Consider the following 22,723-nt stretch of genomic DNA (forward strand, 5'->3'; position numbering starts at 1 on the left):
ACCCACATAATTACACAAAAACATTACTTTGATCATATTAACAAATAAAACTAAACTTTCATCAAATACATAAATATAATAATTCTAGACACATATATCACAACTTTTCACTTTTCTCTCCATCAAAAATATCCTTCAATATAATATTTTCATAACCTGGCCTTTCTCCATATTTAATATGGAATTCCTTCACTACCATTAATATTTTCTATATTATTTCATTTATGTAAATATATCTTTATAATAATTATTTTGAGCTCTTTATGAGATATATATGTTTTTTAAATATAATATTAGCATTCCTTCTATAACAATAATATATATTTATAAAAAAAAAAAAACTCAATAAATACATTTTTTCTAAATTGTATAATAAACTAAACAAAATATTTCATAATAAATACTCAAAATTCAATCATTTCAAAGTTATTTTTGAAATAATATCTTTTTTATATAAAATTAATTAATTAATTAACCATAATATAAAATATGTTTATTTTAAATAATTTTTTTAAAATTTTAATTTAAATAGTAATAATTATTAAATGAAAAATAAAAATTTAACTTCTAAGTAATATTTTAAAACATTTTTAAAAGTACTACAAAAATTAAAAATTTATATTTATGTCAAAAACATTTTATTATTATTATTATTATTTTTTAAAGTTAAATTAATTAATTAAAAAAATATATAAGAATATGTGTCATATGGAAATAAGTAATGGACATTAATGATATTGTAATAAAGAAATTAAAAATCTTCATAATAATGTGGCCACAACTTCCTATATTTAAAAAAATTGTTACATGTTTTTTAAGAATATATATATAGATATACATGTTTTGATATTTAATATATATGTTTTGATGTTTATAATATTTATTACCCATGTAATTTATGTTACTATGCCAATGTTATAATTAATATAATAGTAAAATTTATCATAATTTAGTTGTCAAGTTAGTAGTGACATAATTATAACAGGCTATTATTTAAAGATGGGTTAACTCATCACCATTATTCAAGGAAGTTAATAAAATTACTTAGTAACTGTTTACAATGAATTAAGTTTTCATTCCTTCTAAATATCTTTAAATCTTTAAAATATTTCCCTAAATCTAAAGCAAACCAAAGCTTAGCAAAACAAAAATTATTTTAAAGCATGGTCCAAACACAATTTGTAAATTTAAATATATATGAGAATTCTATATTTTTGGAATTGTTTCAATTTCAAAGAAAAAGGGGAGCATTTCCAAAGTTAACCCGTCAAGATTCAATGACAAAATGATTCGCTACGTCGTCTTGAGTTAAAGAATGTGGAATGTAATAAAGGGAATTGGGTTACAAAGTTATTCGCTACATCGTATTCAGTTGAGGAATGTGGAATGTTATAAAGAGCGATTCGATTCGGCTACAAATTATTGATTCGCTACGTTGTCTTCAGATAAGGGGCGGTGCGTTAACTGGTAAGCAACTGTATTCGGCTATTAATACCAATTATAATCACCTCACACTCTATTCATTCAGTGTGAAGTTTCGGGAGGTTTCAGGTTGAAACGATAGAATGGAAAGAAGGGGAGGAGGTACCAGTAAGGTGTCCACTATAGTGTTGGTAGGGCGGACGGGCAATGGTAAAAGTGCAACTGGTAACTCCATACTTGGGCGCAAGGCCTTTCAGTGTCGCTCTGGTTCTTCCACAGTTAGAGGCACTTGTGAATTGCAACAAGTGCAGATGAAAGATGGCAGAAAATTGAACGTGATCGATACACCAGGTCAGTATCTTATTTATTTTTAATTTAATGTGCTTCCAACCAGGGTTGGTTGAATATTTCTATTATTATATGTATTTTGTATTAATAAGAGTTATTCGGATTAAATTGGGCTGCGCAGTTGAAACTTATATATGTATAATTTTTGCATTTTGTGTTATGTGTGGGGTTTGGTTTGAGTGCATGGAGTTGTAACCTATTATATTAAGGTTAGCTAAATTTGTTTATTAATTTTTTAAATTTGAAAAAAAAAATTAATATATTTAACATTTTTTTATTTCATTTTATATAGTTTAATGTTTTTGTTTTTGTTTTTACAATTTAGTATTTTTTTTATTTTTTTTTTATAGATTTTATAAATATATATTACAAATAAAAAGTTATAATAATGGACTAACAGAAATCAAATTAAAATAGACTAAAGCATTAGAATTTGAAGATAATTTGTAACATAGAGAGAGTTACAAGGAAATTTTACCAAATACGTAAACATAATTCCTGAATTTTATTAAGTAGAAATCAAATCAAAATAGGTTGAAGTATCAAAGGCCCTTTTTCTTTTTGAGGATAGCCATTAGTATAGAGAGAGTCATATACCTCTTCTTGTTAAATCTTATCAAATGCATAAACATAAATATTTTCATTCAAATAGAAACCAAAGGAACACACTTTTGAGCTAATTTCACAATCCCATTAAATCTCATAGAATTGACTTTTTCACTGAAGTCATCCGATAGGGCTTGCTTACAATGAATATGACTCTAAAGAGGAGAAGAAACTTGCATATGAACCAACTCCCAACAACCTCTGGTAGTTTGACATTTCCAAAAAATTTGCATGAAATATTTCATCTTTTTGCAAAGTGATAATTCAGTGTTCATGAAATCACTTTTTACCAACTAAGCAAAAATGTTTAATTTGTATGTTAATTGAAAATACCACACATCATGCAATATATCCATTCACCTACCCTTTTGATCTAAATATGTTCATCTATCATTCAAGGCTAGGGCCAAAGGGTGTTTCAAATGTAGCAGAAAGGATTCTTCATGTTATAGGTTTCAATTGGTTTACAGAAGACCAACACCAATCCCTTCAAATGGGACTTGAAATTTGGTTGTTTATCCTAAACAAATCCTTAGATGGGTCAACTTTTCCATTTTTTTAGCTCTCTCTATCTAAAGAAATAATAACTTTTTGATGGGCTATCACCTAACATCCCACTCATAATTTGGAATTCACCCAAAGTTGCTTGGAAAATCAAATGTATTTTTTGCATAGCATGTGAGCTTGATATTGATTATTCTTACCTATAAGAGAAAAACCATTGAATGGCTATGTGGTAAATCATTATTTGTAACCTCTATGGTATCATTTCCACATGGTAACAAGAAAAATGCCTTTACCAAATGTGATCCTTAAATAACTAACAATTACCCGATGTGAAATAAAGTTATGGGTAGGAGGTATCCAAACTAGTGGGCCATCTCAGCCATTATTTCTTGGATTAGTTCTTTGTTGCTAGAGAATATTTCCCACAAAATTGACTACTATTTTCTGATAGACACTAGCTAATCCACTTACTTACCCCTAGTGACCTTAATAAATGCACATGTAAAATGGAAGGAGATGAGAGTAGAGACATACCTCGCTACCTAAAGATATAGACCACAAAGTATTCAAATTCTACTTTAATATATAATTGTTAGTGTTTCAAGACAAAAAAATCTCCATAAATAGATAAACATATGTACATTCACATATAAGAAGATATTTTCACTTTTTCCTCTCTCTTGCTTCATGGCAAAGACTTGTTTTATAGTTGATTTATGAAAGTGGATGGGGTGAATCTAGAAATTTTTAGCTTGATTCCACATGGTCTCATCCTTATTCTCCTTTTCATCACATTTTTAGCCTTTCAAATCCATGTTGTCTCATTCCAGTAACCAGAGACACCTCAATACTCCTTATTTATAAGCTAGGAGACTTGAAACCTTTTGTTAGGTCACTTTGAGCATCACAATGCTTTATGCTAGTATCCTAGGAGAATTGGAGGGATAATTTAGAATTTTTTTTAGGGATTTTCAAGAGGAATATGTAATATACTTTGAAATGCTTCTCTAATGGACTCAAATGAGTGTTAAATTGAGTTATAACAAGCCCAACATGTATTTTTTTTTTTTAATTCACCCATAACTGTAGTATAGGTAACAGAAAATACATATGAAGCATTCCACAATCATTTCATTTAAGGTCCGTTTAAAATAAAGCGAGACGATATAATCATCTACAAACTATTATTCATATTGTGACTTCCCAAAAGGAATTGATTTCCTCAAAGGGATGCCACTATTTCTTTGGCATATATCCTTAGGCATGGACAACAACCACATGTAAGAAATGCACTAATCAATACCCTTGTCTCATACCATAGTTATTTAATGAAATCATGTTAGAGAAGGAACCATTTATTGTTGCAAAGGCATAGAGCATACAAGAAAAGGATATTCACTGTGGAGAAATTGAGATTTGAAGTTAGGGAAAAGCATTACTTTGTTAGTAATTGATGAATGAATCTCATCATACACATTGTCAAATTCAATCTCGAGGAAGAAAAAAATGGTTGAGACTTTATGGCCCATTCCATTATATTGTATACCAATATCACGATATCTATAATAAATCTCCCCAAGCAAACCACAACCTAGGAGTTGATTTTTTGAATGTGAAGAGCTACAATATTGGCAAACAAGATTCCAGGAGCAAAAGTATAAAGGAGTAGCTTTAAAGTACTATGGGAGAAAAAATTCCAAGATATCATTCATATATATATATATATATATATAGTCTCAAAACAATATCTAAAATTATGTTGAATTAGCTAAAGAAAATTTTAAGCATATATTTTTCTAGTATAATAATGATAATGATCAAGTGTAGACCATTTAGTACATAAATAACACAAACCATTTAACACTTATAAATTATGATATTCTTAATAATTGATCTACGATAATACCAAATCAACATATGTCATAAACAAACTATATAAAATAATGTCAACCACGAGCCTAGATGTGGTCGAGGGATTAAACTAGCTTGGGGAATAGACTAGTTCAAGGGTGTAGAGAAGTTCAATGTTTGGGGGTTCATCAGGGTCAAGCTAAGAATCTCACCACATGAGGCCAAAACCCAAAGTTTGATTATAACAATATTTCCTTTCCAAGTAGTCTAAAGCTTAGTGAGGTGGGGCTCATTAATCTAGGTGGATATTGGTGGCCACCCACCTACTCTACTTGGACCCCCACCATTGTTTATTTTCAGTTTCCTTAATTGTAGCACAACTTACTATTTTTGGTGTTTTTTCGGGTCCTAAGCTTCCAAAGTCATTTTGAGGGACTGAAAGACCTTTTAAGGAAAACAGAGAGACTTGAAAATTCGCAAACCAATTTACTGGTTTTTTTTGGCCTCCTCTTCGAGATCATGGAAATGAGGTATTATTATAGCCAAACAGAAATCGTATGCCAAAGTTACAACCAAGGGAAGTTGAGGTACCAATTTACCTAAACGAGGCCCACTGTTTGGGCATTTCATATCCTAGGGTTAGGTTTTTCGATGTTTAGGGTTTTCCATTTGTCTCAATAATAAATAGGCCTTTCACCCTCATTGTAACACAATTCAGAGGCATGTAGCCGCTACATCACTTCTAAGAGATAAGCTGCCATTTCTCGAGCTAGTTTATTTCCATTTCTATTTGTAAGCATATTTTAGTTATTTAATATTAATGAAATGAAGTTTTATTACATTCCATCTATGTATTTATGGTTATATCTATAATTTGTTGTGTTCTTGTTTAAGTTCAGATAAGTTGTATCAGAGCAGTCTGATCTTTCTCTATTTTTTCTTTGCATCTCCCCAACGAGGTCAGGATATAAGTAGTTAGGGCTCGAACTGGTTAAACCTTTGCAAGCCTAGCCTCACAAATTCCAACGACCTCCCATGGCGAAAGAGAAGAAATATGGGGGGGGGAGATATCCTTTCAAAATCTTGCTCAAAGAAGCCGCCATGCGACGGAGGAACTCGATCATGGACACCTTTGCCCAAATCCTTCAATGGCTACCCAAAGGTGACACATCTTCTTCCAGGAGCCACTCTAGAAGTGCCACACCCTGTAAGGTACAAGTTAACTTGAACATCCCAATATTTGTAGGTCAGATAGATTCACATGCTCTAGATAAATGGTCAAATCTACTAGAAGGATATTTTTCTGTTGATTATTTTCCTAGCCGAGAAAAGATTATTTTTTCACTCCTCAAAGTCACCCCCCACTTCAAGGACTAATGGGAAACCTAGTGTGAGAAGAAGGATGAAAGTAGACCCACACTATTTTTAGCCGCAACCACTTGGGATTCATTCCGGGACACCATCAAGGAGAAATACTACCGAATCGAGAGCTATGAGGATAAATATATAAAGTGGACCATGGTATGGCACGGAAGGGTCTAAGATGTGCGAGAGTTTACCAATTTTTTTCATACCCTTCACACGAAGTTCAGTATGAAGGATCCTTAGCGATATTTGATACTCAAGTACCGCACCTGCCTACATAGATACATCTAGAATGAGATGGAGTTGCTAGGCATTTCCTCGCTCGGCACGATGTACTGATACACTGTCAAGATTGAGTAGAAGTTTAAACATAAGAAGCTAGACTTTGGATTTGTGAATCCGAAGCAAGGAAAAGGCACCCCCAAAATGTAGAGAAAAGGACAAAGACAAGTTGACGTGACCCAAGATAGCGAGTTGGAGCTGCAACCAAATAATAACACCCCAAAGATGAAGAAGCGCATGGGAAAATGGTGTGAGTTCCATAAGAGCTCCACTCACAACACAAGTGAGCGTCAGGCCAAGCAGTCGCTGGTGGCCGAGCTGAAGGCTTTCGAATCAGACCTATGTTCTGACTTTGAATTAGAACTCGACAAGGGGAATGACAAAGGGAAGCGTATCATTAGCGCAAAGCCTAGTGCCACTATGGCCACTGCCAATATCCAGAAGAACGAGCTTGGAGATCTAGAGGAAGGGGAATGCCTGTTCCACTCATAGATGTTGGTGAAGGGTTTTCTGTTGCAGTGCATTGTCAATAGTAGGAGCCAAAAGAATGTCATTTAAGTAGAGGTCGTGAAGAGGTTAGGTATACTTCCTACAACACATCCACATCCGTACACCATCGGATGGCTTCACCAAGGATGAGATCTCCACGTTAGCTAGCAATGTCGCCTTCCCTACAACATGAAGCCCTTCACGGATGACGTATTGTGTGATGTTTCTCCTCTTGAAGTTTGTGATGTATTATTATGCCAACCATACTTGTTGAAGCAACATGTTGTATATGATTCGAGACCTCGCTCTATGATTATTACTTTGGGAAACAAGTTGTACAGGATACCAGAGGTAGCTCTGCTTACCGCCATATCTTTGATCTCTATAAAGCAATGTAATAAGATCATTTCATAGACCATGGAATTTGTTTTCCTTATGATTCACCCCTAGGGAAAGAAGAATATTGTGGTTGCGACTTCCATGTAGGGCTCCTCCGTACAATAGCAGTAGATGGACAAGATCGTGGAGGAGTACACGGACATTTTTGCCTCACCTACAGGGTACCTCTACATTGTCATGTCAAGCACTCCATCAATCTAACCCAAGGTGTGCCACTACCCAATGTATCAATATATTGACTCTCTATTCTGGAGAATGATGAGTTCAAGAGGTAGATTCAGGAGTTTTTACAGAAAGGGAACACCAGGCCAAGCTCATCACCTTGTGGGAGCCTGATTGTATTGGTATAGAAGAAGGATGGGACCCAGAGGCTTTGTATTGACTATCGGGCATTCAAAAAGATCACTATGTGGAATAGGCACCCAATCCCATGGATTGATGACCTTCTAGACCAATTCAAGGGGGCCAAATATTTCAGCAAGATTGACTTGAAGTCTGGTTATCACTAGTTGCCTATCGAATCCTCCAATGTGTGGAAGACGACCTTCAAATCGAAGTAGGCCCTTTTCGAATGGTTGTTCATGCCTTTCGGATTGCCGAATTATCCCACAACCTTCATGAGGTTGATGGATGACATATTGTGACCCTTCACCAATGCATTCATGGTGGTGTATTTAGACGACATCTTGATCATCAACCAGATTTGGGAAGAGCACCTCCACCATATTCGATAGGTCCTTCAAACTTTGTGACAACACATGCTGTGTGCCAATCTGCAGAAACCCAGGTTCAATATCTAGGGCACATCATTGATGAGCAAGGTGTGCATGTGGACCCAGCCAAGGTACTAGTCATTTGCGATTGGCCAGCCCCAACCATTCTATTAGAGCTCCACAGCTTTTTGGCCCTTGCCAATTTCTACCATAGGTTCATGTTGGGGTTCTCTCATATCACTTGACCTTTAAGTGAAGTCACTAAGGGTGGTGTTATCTCAAAATCAGACCCTGATAGGCTGCTGGTCAGGTTGACTCTAAGTAACTATTTCAAACCTACTTTAGGCTGAGGTCTAGCCTCCTCAACCTGAGAGGGCTCTCTCTTGATGGATTAATGATTTTGATTAAAGATAAGATGGCTAACTCTTATAGAACAACTGTGAAAAAACATGACTGCTGGAAACACATTAAACAACTATCCATTGGGCTTATGGAGTCAACAACACCTCAATATAACAGTGAACTTAACCTTACATGGAAGTCAGGGCATTCAGCATTTAGACATTCAGAACATAAACTCATATGGGACCACACAGTCTATAAATGTATACAGGAAGTCAGAGCACATTCACTGAATTTTGAGTGATTATACATCCATACCACTGTAAGAATTAAGAAAAGGACAACATCACATATTTTGAACATAAAAAATCCTTCATGAATCCTGAGAAGTAAAGTCAAGCATGTATTACTGAAAATGAGTCTCACATCAGAGCACATTCAGTGAATTCTGAGTGATTATACATCCATACCAATAGGCCAAATACAAGCTTTTGCATAAATTTTCCAACCCTGATTACATTCCTGTTACAGCTATATATAGAGCTCTTATTCTAACTGATCGATATTCCTCCTCAAGCACGAGGGGAATTCGAAAACTACTTCTAATGACACCTATTAAGCTTTTAACTGCCTATTAAATACAACTGACTACTAATTGACAGCTCTGGAATCCTAAAACAATTAGGATTCTAATTCTACTAGATCTTCTAGACATCTAAATCAAATGGGACTCTAATTCCATAACAGCCTTGGTCTACAATCATTTTCGTTCTCTGACATCTGGTTCCCTTCTGGCGGTGGCTGTGATGGACCTTTAATGCTTCATGTTGCTCTTCAATATCACATGTTTTCCAATGCCCTGAAACATAGGAAACTGCCCCTGTTTGTCGGTCCTTGGTTTGTCTCAAAATGTTCGAATCCAAAGAAGCACATCCTTTATCCTTTAATTACCCAAAATAGAGCAGACTGCCACGTCCTTGATGTACTGTAAGCCTTTCCCATGTACCTGTGTGATGACAAAACCTTTCAAAAAGATTTGCTGCTTTGTCAATCATAATTGATCAACTCAATTGTAACATGCAGCTACAGCAGTTTCGTAGCGCGCTACGAAACTGCTGTGTAATTTCAAAAACACAGTCTTCGACTCTACTCTGTTTGTATACCTTATCTTCAATTTCATTGCCTGAAAAAGGAGCACCAGATTTGTCTTGTCTTTTAATATCTGAATCAGAAGTGACACAGCTACCATTGCCAAAAACATGTTCAAGTAGATTGAAAAGGTCCTTATCATGCTTGTTGAATTCTTGGATATCACTCTGCTTGATACTCAAGTACCTGTACTTCATGCTCCTAAACTTTTGAAACAACTTATATGTTGATAGATAGATAGATAGTGCCCAATCTCCTCTTTAAATTTTCTAGTCACTTCAGTCCAAAACGCTTGATGCTTGGAAAAATACATTGCATCTTTTAAAGATGTCACACCATGTGCACCACGATTTATACCATCTTGTACAGCAGAAGCAATACAAATTTCATCTTTCAATTCCCACTTTGCCCTCTTAACACGCCGCTTTACTGTCTTGACACCTGAACGAAGCACTAAATTATCCACATTGGCCTTACGTTCACACTTCTGGTCTTCACTCTGCCCCTTTGCTCTCTTTCCGTCTTTGGCTGGAGACCTAACAGGTGAAAAACATGTGTTCAATAACATGTTGTGCCCTTCATTTTTAGAACAATCCTTTCCACCCTCTTGTATTTGAGTTTGATCACCAGGAAACCTTTCATTGCAATTTTGTGCCGGCCTCACCTCATTTAGATTTCTCAAATGAGTGCCAGTGGAAGGCTGAGATGAATAAGCTGCAGTCGAGGGTTCCAATGATTTTCTTTCTATAGACAACATTGTATCTACCAAAAGTGTGTCACCACCTGATGCTTCTCCCTTTACATCTGAATCAGTAGAGCCATGGTGGCCTGATCTTTGTTTCACATCATTGCCAAGCATTTGCTCAAGCATGATCTTGGAACATTGACACCAATTTCACGATCAAAAACTTATAGCAACACCTTCAGCCGTTTCAAGCTGAAGCACCTTTACCGCATTTACTTCCTTCGGATTTGGAATTATCTTCTTCTGGGGGTTTTTCTATCTTTCTGTTCTTCAAGATATTTTGCAAATTAGAAACAAAGGAGGGTGGTAAGAGTTCGTTCTTCCCAGAAGTCATATGCCAGATTTATCACAAATCGAAACCAGAATCAGAAGTTTCGGTCTTAATAGAGAATTTTCAGATTTGGTTTTGGATGGAAATCCCGATTTGAATAATACAGGCAAGAATCAAATTTGAAGGCTACAGAACACGCGTCAAGACCAACTTGTAAGACCTTGCACATGCTATCCCCGTAAACTTCTTGCAGAAAATATGACAGCCGAGGTGAGATTTGTTATGGATCAGCACGAATTCCCGATTTCGTAGCGCAGTTAGTGTAAAATCGGTGTTTTGCGCTACGAAATCACTTAGACCGAGGTTTCTGCGCTATGAACTTTGAAATAGGATTGAAATATGGAGCTTAGGTGTGGTGTGAGACCATTGATGGACTAAAACAGAGAATTGACCCCATTTGACACACTAGCAAGACTCTTAACAAGACTCTAAAACCAGATGAAAAGACTAGACCCAAAATTGACACCAACCCTTTGACAAACAATCGAACTGATGTGAACAATTTAAAAATTTTTCTTGAGTGATAACAGTGGCTCCACTTGGGATAGTGTGCTCCTGTAGTACACTAAGAACTCGGAGGTCCAGTGCTTTATCCTCTTTTGATAAACGGAAATTTGTAAGACAAGCATCCCCTTTAAGCTTCTTGGGCCTTCACCTCGGGCTTAAGCTTGATGATCACTGTAGGAGAAAGAAATCTACCACTACTGAAAAAAAATTGCTCAGTCAACCTTGAGCTTATTTGCATTTACCTACCTACCTACCCTATCAGCTGCAAGCTCCACTTGTAGCTCAAGCAACATGATATTTCCAATAAAGCCAATCAATTGTCTTTTCTGATATTGGAGGCTCTTGACTGTATCCGACCTCAAAATAACCATGATAGTGAGATGACCACATCAACTCATAATATACTTGATCTTCATAATGCAAATGAAAATGAAAGACCGGAGTGCAAAGCTTGTCCATATATTCACTTATAGGGTCAAAGAATACATGGTTATGTTGATGATCATCATAACATTCTACATCTTTAGACAACTGATTCTCAACCACACAAGGTTCTTTTGATATTCTATCGAACTGCTTTTCTGAATGCTGCCTACAAACAATGTAATTTTCCTCTTTCTTATGATCATTTATTGCTGTAAGCTGCTGAGAAGTTTGACATAAAAAACCAACCTTTTCCTCTGCCTGAGGGTCGTAAAAGCTATCTTCCACTTCTTCTTGTTGTGTATAATCATTTTTATCTTCATTATGATTCGAAGACTGAGAATATTGCTGCATCTCTTCATTCATATCAAAGGATAAAACATGGTTTTCACAAGTAAACCCCTGCTGCTCTTCATGCTGCGTTTCATGGGATGTTATACTTTCTTCTTGGTGCTGGAATGCATTGTTATGAAGAGCCTCTAAAATTTCTTCATCCATAAATTCATCATCATCATAACAATCCTCCAAGTACTGAATAAGACTTAAAGAATGCCTACAACAATCTTTAAGCAGCAATAAGGAAGGATAACATTCTTTATACATCTCATAGAATTCATCATGAAAACTAGCAAGCGAATATATTGAACCATTTTCCAAACCTTTATACCAAGACCATGCCTTTCCTTCTAAAGTGGTCATAAACATCTTCATGAGACAATCTTCAGGGAAATGAACCTTAAGACTGCGTACATGCATATGGAACCTAACCAAATGAAGAGCAGCATTGTCCTTCTTTTCATCTTTGAATATTGGAAGATCATCTAACCAATCAACCTTTGGCATAGGATTTGGAAAACCAGGGATATGAGAGCGATTCATAGGAGCATACCTGGCATTCATTCTTGCAGTGGAACTCATCTTGAAACTTCATCAAGCTACTGATCTTCTAGCAGTGGAGTCACCTTCCAATTTTTTATTCGATGTGTGGAGTCGCCAAGGTAGTTTTGCAGCCTCAAAAAGATGTCTGAGCTCCTGCTACCTTCAGAAGTTCAACCATTGATTTCGGGAATGAATAATCTTCAGACTCCCGGCAGACGCACCAAAATGTTATCTCAAAATCAGACCCTGATAGGCTGCTGGTCAGGTTGACTCTAAGTAACTATTTCAAACCTACTTTAGGCTGAGGTCTAGCCTCCTCAACCTGAGAGGGCTCTCTCTTGATGGATTAATGATTTTGATTAAAGATAAGATGGCTAACTCTTATAGAACAACTGTGAAAAAACATGACTGCTGGAAACACATTAAACAACTATCCATTGGGCTTATGGAGTCAACAACACCTCAATATAACAGTGAACTTAACCTTACATGGAAGTCAGGGCATTCAACATTTAGACATTCAGAACATAAACTCATATGGGACCACATAGTCTATAAATGTATACAGGAAGTCAGAGCACATTCAGTGAATTCTGAGTGATTATACATCCATACCACTGTAAGAATTAAGAAAAGGACAACATCACATATTCTGAACATAAAAAATCCTTCATGAATCCTGAGAAGTAAAGTCAAGCATGTATTACTGAAAATGAGTCTCACATCAGAGCACATTCAGTGAATTTTGAGTGATTATACATCCATACCAATAGGCCAAATACAAGCTTTTGCATAAATTTTCCAACCCTGATTACATTCCTGTTACAGCTATATATAGAGCTCTTATTCTAACTGATCGATATTCCTCCTCAAGCATGAGGGGAATTCGAAAACTACTTCTAATGACACCTATTAAACTTTTAACTGCCTATTAAATACAACTGACTACTAATTGACAGCTCTGGAATCCTAAAACAATTAGGATTCTAATTCTACTAGATCTTCTAGACATCTAAATCAAATGGGACTCTAATTCCATAACAGCCTTGGTCTACAATCATTTTCGTTCTCTGACATCTGGTTCCCTTCTGGCGGTGGCTGTGATGGACCTTTAATGCTTCATGTTGCTCTTGAATATCACATGTTTTCCAATGCCCTGAAACATAGGAAACTGCCCCTGTTTGTCGGTCCTTGGTTTGTCTCAAAATGTTCGAATCCAAAGAAGCACGTCCTTTATCCTTTAATTACCCAAAATAGAGCAGACTGCCACGTCCTTGATGTGCTGTAAGCCTTTCCCATGTACCTGTGTGATGACAAAACCTTTCAAAAAGATTTGCTGCTTTATCAATCATAATTGATCAACTCAATTGTAACATGCAGCTACAGCAGTTTCGTAGTGCGCTACGAAACTGCTGTGTAATTTCAAAAGCACAGTCTTCGACTCTACTCTGTTTGTATACCTTATCTTCAATTTCATTGCCTGAAAAAGGAGCACTAGATTTGTCTTGTATTTTAATATCTGAATCAGAAGTGACACAGCTACCATTGCCAAAAACCTGTTCAAGTAGATTGAAAAGGTCCTTATCATGCTTGTTGAATTCTTGGATATCACTCTGCTTAATACTCAAGTACTTGTACTTCATGCTCCTAAACTTTTGAAACAGCTTATCTGTTGATAGATAGATAGATAGTGCCCAATCTCCTCTTTAAATTTTCTAGTCACTTCAGTCCAAAACGCTTGATTCTTGGAAAAAGACATTGCATCTTTTAAAGATGTCACACCATGTGCACCACGATTTATACCATCTTGTACAGCAGAAGCAATACAAATTTCATCTTTCAATTTGCACTTTGCCCTCTTAACACGCCGCTTTACTGTCTTGACACCTGAACGAAGCACTAAATTATCCACATTGGCCTTACGTTCACACTTCTGGTCTTCACTCTGCCCCTTTGCTCTCTTTCCGTCTTTTGCTGGAGACCTAACAGGTGAAAAACATGTGTTCAATAACATGTTGTGCCCTTCATTTTTAGAACAATCCTTTCCACCCTCTTGTATTTGAGTTTGATCACCAGGAAACCTTTCATTGCAATTTTGTGCCGGCCTCACCTCATTTAGATTTCTCAAATGAGTGCCAGTGGAAGGCTGAGATGAATAAGCTGCAGTTGAGGGTTCGAATGGTTTTCTTTCTGTAGACAACATTGTATCTACCAAAAGTGTGTCACCACCTGATGCTTCTCCCTTTACATCTGAATCAGTAGAGCCATGGTGGCCTGATCTTTGTTTCACATCATTGCCAAACATTTGCTCAAGCATGATCTTGGAACATTGAAACCAATTGCACGATCAAAAACTTATAGCAGCACCTTCAGTCGTTTCAAGCTGAAGCACCTTTACCGCATTTACTTCCTTCGGATTTGGAATTATCTTCTTCTGGGGGTTTTTCTATCTTTCTGTTCTTCAAGATATTTTGCAAATTAGAAAAAAAGGAGGGTGGTAAGAGTCCGTTCTTCCCAGAAGTCATATGCCAGATTTATCACAAATCGAAACCAGAATCAGAAGTTTCGGTCTTAATAGAGAATTTTCAGATTTGGTTTTCGATGGAAATCCCGATTTGAATAATACAGGCAAGAATCAAATTTGAAGGCTACAGAACACGCGTCAAGACCAACTTGTAAGACCTTGCACATGCTATCCACGTAAACTTCTTGCAGAAAATATGACAGCTGGGGTGAGATTTGTTATGGATCAGCACGAATTCCCGATTTCGTAGCGCAGTTAGTGTAAAATCGGTGTTTTGCGCTACGAAATCACCTAGACCGAGGTTTCTGCGCTATGAACTTTGAAATAGGATTGACATATGGAGCTTAGGTGTGGTGTGAGACCATTGATGAACTAAAACAGAGAATTGACCCCATTTGACACACTAGCAAGACTCTTAACAAGACTCTAAAACCAGATGAAAAGACTAGACCCAAAATTGACACCAACCCTTTGACAAACAATTGAACTGATGTGAACAATTTAAAAATTTTTCTTGAGTGATAACAGGTGGCATGAAAGCAAAGTTCTTTTGTTTTGAAACCCAACAGAAGGCATTTGCTGAGTTGAAGCAATGCCTCTTCTCTACGCTAGTGCTCACATTACTAGATCTACAACAACCACTTAGGATTGAGACATATGCCTCTGACCATGCTATTGGTGTAGTTCTTACTAAACAGGTGCATGCAATGGCTTACAATAGTGAGACACTTTCAGACGCAGTCTGAAAGTATCCCGTCTATGAAAAAGAAATGTATTCCATTGAGTAGGCTTTCCATCAATGGAAGCATTACATTATGGGGAAGGAAACGACAATCCACATAGAACACTGACACCTACAGTTCATAAAGACACAAGGTAAGTTGCAGAATGATCGCCATTAGAAATGGTCAACATACCTACAAAAATTCCATTTGAACATTAACCAAAAGAAGGGAAACACCAATAATGTTACAAAATGCCTTAGCCGACCACCAGTCATGGCACTGGTCACTGTTGTCGACTCCTGCGGGCACAAGACTTCGGGGTGGCCGCATCTTTACATGAGTGATCCAAAATTTAGTAGCACATACAAAAAATTCCTGGAAGGTAAGCAAGTTCGAAATTTTCATGTCTAGGATGCACTGTTATGCCACCTAGGACACATATTTGTTCCTTCAAGCGAGTATACCAAGATGATTCAGGACACACATTACAGTTAGGTCATTGGACATTTCAGAGTAGAGAAAATAGCAACAATATTGCAAAAGTATTTTTATTTGCCAAACCTTCATTAGGATGTTGGGAGGTACATTAAATGTTGCACTACCTACACCATTTCCAAACCAACCATCAAGAAGCAAGGGTTATATACTCCTTTTCCTACTCCTAGTTTCCCTTGGGAACCCATCTCCATGGATTACATGTCAGGCCCTCCTTCTTCTAAATGGCAACAACTGCATTTTCATGGTCGTCGACAAATTCTCTAAGATAGCCATTATGGTGCCCTGTAAGAAGAGTATCACAATAGAGGCCACTCCTAAGCAATTATTTGAGTGAGTGTGGGTACACTTTAGGATCCCACAGTTATTTGTATAATATTTCAACAACATATTATTAAGTGCATTTTGGTCAAGTCTCTGGTCGATGCTGGATACGAAACTTACTAAGTCCGCAACTTTCCATCCCCAAATTTATGGCCTAACTAAGGTCACCAACAGGATGATTGTACACATTCTACATATGTATAATTCAAATTATCCATCGACATGGGATGAAATCCTACCCTATGTCCAACACAGGTACAACAAGGCTCTCCACAGCTGAACAGGCCACAACCCCTTTTAGATAGGGCTGGTATTTTATCCATTATATCCCATTTTTGTGGTCATACCATTTGGAGCTACTCATGTAGATTTGGATCATGTCCAGTCTGAACTCAACAGGGCTAACTGCTTCACTGAGCGCATTCAACAGATCTATCAATAGGTTCATAATATATTGGACAGATCCAATGCCAAGTATAAGAAGCACCATGATTAACATCAGGTTCCACAGAATTTCTCAGTGGGCAATAATGTTTGGCTACATTTGCAGAAGGAGCGCCTCGCTGAACCCCACCGCAAGCTTTGCCCACTTTGATATGGGCCATACACCATCACCAAGGTTGTAGGGGGCAATTCCTTCAAGCTAAGCATTCCACCATTCCTTTTTGTACACCCAATTTTCAATGTGGACTGCCTTTGGCCATACTTTCCACCATTATTAGGCACATCCAACATTGCAGAACAACTCACACCAATAGAGTTAAATCCATACTACATGGAATAGGCCACAACTAATCAAATCATGGACATACATATCAAGAACACTCGCGAATAGAATGTCCAACTGTATCCAGTTGTCAAAGCTGGCTAACTCCTTCACCAAGGCAAGTGGCTCACGAGGGACCAAGTTCAGCAGAAGTTTCCCCATCACATGGAGGCACTAAACACAATGGGGACCATTGTTTCCTAAGGTGGGGGAACTAATCCAAGTGGATATTGGTGGCCACCCTCCTATTCAACTTGGAACCCCACCATTATTTCTTTTCAGTTTCCTTAATTGTAGCAAAACAGACTATTATTAGCATTTTCTCGGGTCATAAACTTCCAGAGTCATTTTGAAGGACTAAAAGACGTTTTTGGGGAAAATAGAGAGACCAGAAAACTCCAAACTAATTAACAAAATTTTTTGAGCCTCCTCTTCAAAATCTTCAAAACGAGGTATTATGATAGACAAATGGAGATCATATGCCATGTTAAGACCCAATGAAGTTGATTTCCCAATTTACCCAAACAAGGCCCACAATTTTCGTGCTTCATCTCCTAGGGTTAGGTTTTTGGATGTTTAGGGTTTTCCATTGCTTCTCAGTAATAAACAAGCCTTTGAAGCTCATTGTAACATAGTTAAGAGGCATGTAGCGACCACATCTCTTCTCATAGATAAGATACTATCACCCAAGCTAGTTTATTTCGATTTTTGTTTGTAAGCATATTTCAGTCATTTGATATTAATGAAATGAAGTGTTATTTCTGTTGTATTTCTATATTTATGGTTATATCTGTAATTTGTTATATCTGTAAACCATAAACATAGAAATACAGATATAACAAATTACAGATATAACAAATTACAGAAATTACAGATATATCTGTAATTTGTTATATCTGGACTTAAAGGCAGCGGCATTGTCGGTGATGATTTTCTCGGGGCAGCCAAATCTCGAAAGGATATTGCACTCAAGGAATTGGATAATGATGGTATCATTGGCCTGCCTACAGGGAATGGCTTCAACCCACTTAGTGAAATAATCGGTGGCTGTTAGGATCCATTTGTGTTGGCCTGAAGAAGAGGGGTGAATTTCTCCAATGAAGTCAAGACCCCATTGTTGAAAAGGTTTTTCGGTGGAGATTGGTTTCAGGGGCAGGGGCAATAACTGTCTCTTGCCTTCAAATATTTGGCACTTGTGACATGACATGGAAAACTTTTTAACATCTGCAAAAAGAGTGGGCCAATAGAAACCAGCCCTCAAAATTTTATCAGCTATGGACTTCCAATAGAGATGTCATCCACAATCACCTGCATGGAATTCTTTCATGACATTGTTAGTTTCATTCATGGTTAAACAGTTCAGCAATATACCTTCATGATTTTTCCAAAACAAAGCACCATCTATAACACAAAATTTCAAAGCCTTCATTTTCAAAAATCTTTTTTTGGTCTTGGACAATCCTGGGGGAGCACACAGGTTTAACAATACATAACATATATCCGCATACCATGGGGATTGTAAAAAGATGTCACTGATCTTTGGAGTCGCCAGCTCCGGTTCATTGTCCAGCTGGTTGATGTCTGAGGGCTGAAAGTTTGTTTCGGACATCAGTTTGGCTAAACCTTGTCCCTTTATCAACTTGGTTGGTTTTATTTCTATGTCACACTCAAGGAAGCTTGCAATCCACTTACCTCTTTTGCCTTCTAGTCCTTCTTGGGTCAATATGTCTTTTACAGCAGCGTGTGGGACATAAGCAATCACATGAGAATATAAAATATAAATTCTGAAATCCTTGATGGCTTTAACAAGTGCATAGGCCTGTTTTTCCATTATTGGGTACTTCAAAGGGGCGTCTCTTAAGGCTCCGCTGAAGAAAGCGATCGGCTTTTCAGCTCCCTGCTCATACTTTTGCAGCAGGACAGTGGCTATAGTGTGATCTGATGCGAACGAAAATATGATAAAATCTTTGTCAAACTATGGGCTAGTGAGGACGGGGGTCTGAGTTAGGGCAGATTTGATATTCTCAAAGGCCTGCTTGGTTTCGAGGGACCATTTTACCTTGGCATCTTTTTTCAACATGTTGCTTAACAGTCTTATTAATTCAGCTAGATTTGGGATAAACCTCCTCAAGAAGTTGATTTTCCCAAGGAATGCTTGTAGCTCTTTTATGTTTCTCGGATGTGGAATTTGGAGAATGGCTTGGATTCTTTCAGGGTCAATTCTTATTCCATCTTTTGATATGATGTGACCAAGTAATTTGCCTTCTTCAAGGCCAAAGAGAGACTTCTTGGGGTTCAAGGAAATGCCATATTTCCTGCATGTCATGAAAATCTGCCTAAGATGCTTGAGGTGTTCTTCATCGGATTTGGAAAATGGGGTCAAGTCATCAAGATAGACAACTAGGAAATCATGTATTTCTTTAGCAAACGCAATATCCATTGCTCGTTGAAATGTGGCACCAGCGTTTTTAAGTCCGAATGGCATCTTTACATACTTAAATGTTCCCCACGGTGTGGTAAAGGCAGTTTTGTCTTGGTCGTCTGGGTGAACAATTATCTGGTTAAAACCTGAAAAGCCATCTAGCAGAGAGATTCTAGATGACCCCACCACCCTTTGTAAGATGTGGTCCATTTTGGGCAAAGGATAGTGGTCTTTTAAGGAGACTTGATTTAAATTTCTGAGATCTACACAAAGTCTGATCTCGCCTGACTTCTTTCTTGTAGGAACCAGATTTGAAACCCATTTAGAGAATCTGATGGGTGCTATTATACCTGGTTCAAACATCCTTTTTACTTCCTTCTCAATCAGTGGAATAAGGACAGGGTTTATTCTTCTAAGCTTTTGTTTGAATGGTTTTCTGGTTCGGTTTTAAGGGAATTGTGTGTTGTATTACAGAAGTGTCGTAGGACTTCAAGTCCTCATAGCTCCAAGCAAATACATCTTGGAATTCTTTGAATAAGTCAATGTACTTGGGCTTTTGATCAGGTGGTAAATTTTTGGACAGTTTGATCATTTTGGTCTTTCTGCTGTCCCAGTGTTATGCTCTTCTATATTAGTGTTTATGGGCTGCAATTTTGGCTTTCTGGGGACATCATTGGTGTCAAACATGTCTTCTAGCGAGGTGAGGCCAGCCGGAAAAAAATTATCCTTTAAATCAATGACTTCAGCCTCTGTTTTGTCTATCTCTTCCAAGTGCATTTGTTTCAGTTGTTCTATGTTTTCATTGTCAAAAACAGTTGGCTTCAGGATTTGTTTGGCTGTTGCAATTGTTACAGCTTGCTGATTTTCTTTTGTTTGTTGATTTTCAGTTTTTTGCTGTTCTGAATCTGTGATAGCATCCATGTCTATGTTGATACCTGAAAACTCATGCTCAAGGGTAAGGAAATTATTAATCTGGGCATCATTTTCGAATACTTGCCAGTCCTTAACGTTATTAGGGACAGTGGGTCTGTGTTTTATTTCAGGTGTGAAGTGATGGTTTGGGTCAAAAGGAAGCTTGCACGTGCTGGCGAAGGTGGCAAAGCTGCGAGCGTGAATATTGTGATTTCTTGAAATCTTGTCAAGCTTGAATTCAGTGAATGCATTAAGTATGTTGATAGCAGCAGTTCTATAGGCTCTCATTCTATTGTCATTGGCAACAAAATTACCTTTCATCTATTGTATTATTAAATCAGAATCACCTAGGATAGACACTTTTGTAGCTCCAAGAGTTTTTAGCAATTTAAAGCCTAAAAGCAGAGCCTCATACTCTGCCATGTTATTTGTGCATTTGAAATTGAGTCTGTAGGCATGTCCTTCCGCATGGTTATCATGTGTGTTATGAATCCAGACACCTACCCCTGCTCCTAACTTGTTAACAGAGCCATCAAACTCTAAGTACCAAGTGATTTCTTGCTGGTGGATATTACTAAGAGTTTCAGCTATCTCAGGATTGGGCAGATTTGAAACTTCTGTTTGGGGAGGTTCTTCTAGCATGCTGGTTGCGTTAACTGTTGTGACAGTTTCATGGGTGCGCGCAGCTGATTCTTCATTGATGTGTGCTTGTCGTTCTAGATCCAAAGGCTCATCTTGAGTTGGAGAATTTGTGTCATCATTATACAAAATAAAGGACTCCATATCCGAATGGATTGCGTAAATGGGAAAATTTTCAGGCTTGCCCTCACTACTCACTACATATTTCATGAGCGTTTCTCTGTACAATCTCTTTTGTTGCCCAAAGACTGAAATGGTGGCATAGGACAGGTCTAGTTGGAGGGATGCTTGGAGCTTTGCTCCCCATGATCTTGATAGGAGCATACCGTATTTTGGTGGGATGTCAGCCACCACCACATCCATGAGGATGGTCTTATTAGGATATTGAACTAGGGAGACACACAAGTCTTTAATGAGGCCTAAACATTTGACTTGACTTGAGTCAAATGAGTATAAATCTTTGTAAGGTCTAGTAATATCAAGGTTCAGTTTTTCCATAACTGCTTTGGGCATAAGATTGTGCGATGTCCCTAAGTCAAACATAGCGTTGTGTAAAACTTTGTCATGTATGTGCAAATTGATATAGAAAGGTGGAATGGGTCCATGTGTTGATTTTCCATTAACTTCTGGACCAAATAGCAGTTCAAGGGAATCATCCAAAACATTTACATCATCTTTGTTTTCCGGGAGTTGAAGTGATTTTTGAATCTGTTGCCTATATACATCATGTTTAGCCAGTTCTGAAAGAGGAATGGCTATCTTGAGTTTTCCTATTTCTGCCTCTAAGTTAAAAGGCTTTTCCAATGGAGTCTTAGTGTTAACACTGGCAGTTTTTTCTTTCTCATTTGAATTATCAGCGATTTTTTCTTGTTTGTCAGCGTTATGGGAAGTATTTGCTTGCGGTTTTACAGTTTCAGGAGAGCTTTTTGGGACGCTGTTGGAGATTTTCTCAGAAGGAGAAAAGGGGAAAGGTTGATCAATAGAGGGTTGTGTTTCTGTTAGATCTTCTACAGTCAGTTGGTGCGGGTTTGAGACAGTCGTATCAGCTGGTTCTGTTATCACAGCTCTATTTTTAATCTTATTGGGATGTTTGCCATCCTTTGTTTTTCTCGGCTCAGATATGTCAATGGTCCTAGTTCCGAGTTTATATTGTTTGTGTACTTCATACACAGCAGTATCATAACCCTGTTTAAAGTCAAAAGACTCACCAGTTTTCGTGTGAAACTGATTGCAGTCATGCTCATTTTGGTCCTCTTGTGTCAGGAAAGTTTGATGTTCACCCTTTAGATCCATTAAATTCATGTGAGTATCTTTTGTGGGTTGACTAGAAGTGGATCCTTCGACGTAGTTATCTTGAAAAGGGGGTCTTATGTCATGGTCTGGGGTAGGTCTGCCAGTGTTTGTGTTCTGTGTTTTCTTGAAATTTGGGTTTCTTATGGTGTTGGACTGTTGTCCTTCCCATGATGTTTTTCTCTCAACATTTTCTACTCTCTCACCCAGCCTTTGTAGGCCATTAATAATAGCATCAAGCTTTTGATCAAAGGCTGAGGGTTCTTCC

General features: G+C 37.4%; 1 protein-coding gene across 1 annotated transcript in view; it reads left to right on the forward strand.

The window, feature by feature from the left end:
- Positions 1 to 1,506: 1,506 nt before the first annotated feature.
- The window catches only part of LOC149180742 (immune-associated nucleotide-binding protein 9-like), a 309,969-nt gene continuing 288,752 nt past the window's right edge, over positions 1,507 to 22,723 (forward strand). Inside the window, exon 1 of the mRNA XM_089416261.1 lies at positions 1,507 to 1,773. Within this exon, the coding sequence (XP_089272387.1) occupies positions 1,566 to 1,773 (208 nt within the window). The 5' untranslated portion in view covers positions 1,507 to 1,565. The remainder of the gene's footprint in view (positions 1,774 to 22,723) is intronic.

This window comes from Pinus tabuliformis, chromosome 3_2 (assembly GCF_031772625.1).
Source record: "Pinus tabuliformis cultivar Carrire ecotype Pingquan chromosome 3_2, CPIR1, whole genome shotgun sequence".
NCBI classification, from domain to species: domain Eukaryota; kingdom Viridiplantae; phylum Streptophyta; class Pinopsida; order Pinales; family Pinaceae; genus Pinus; species Pinus tabuliformis.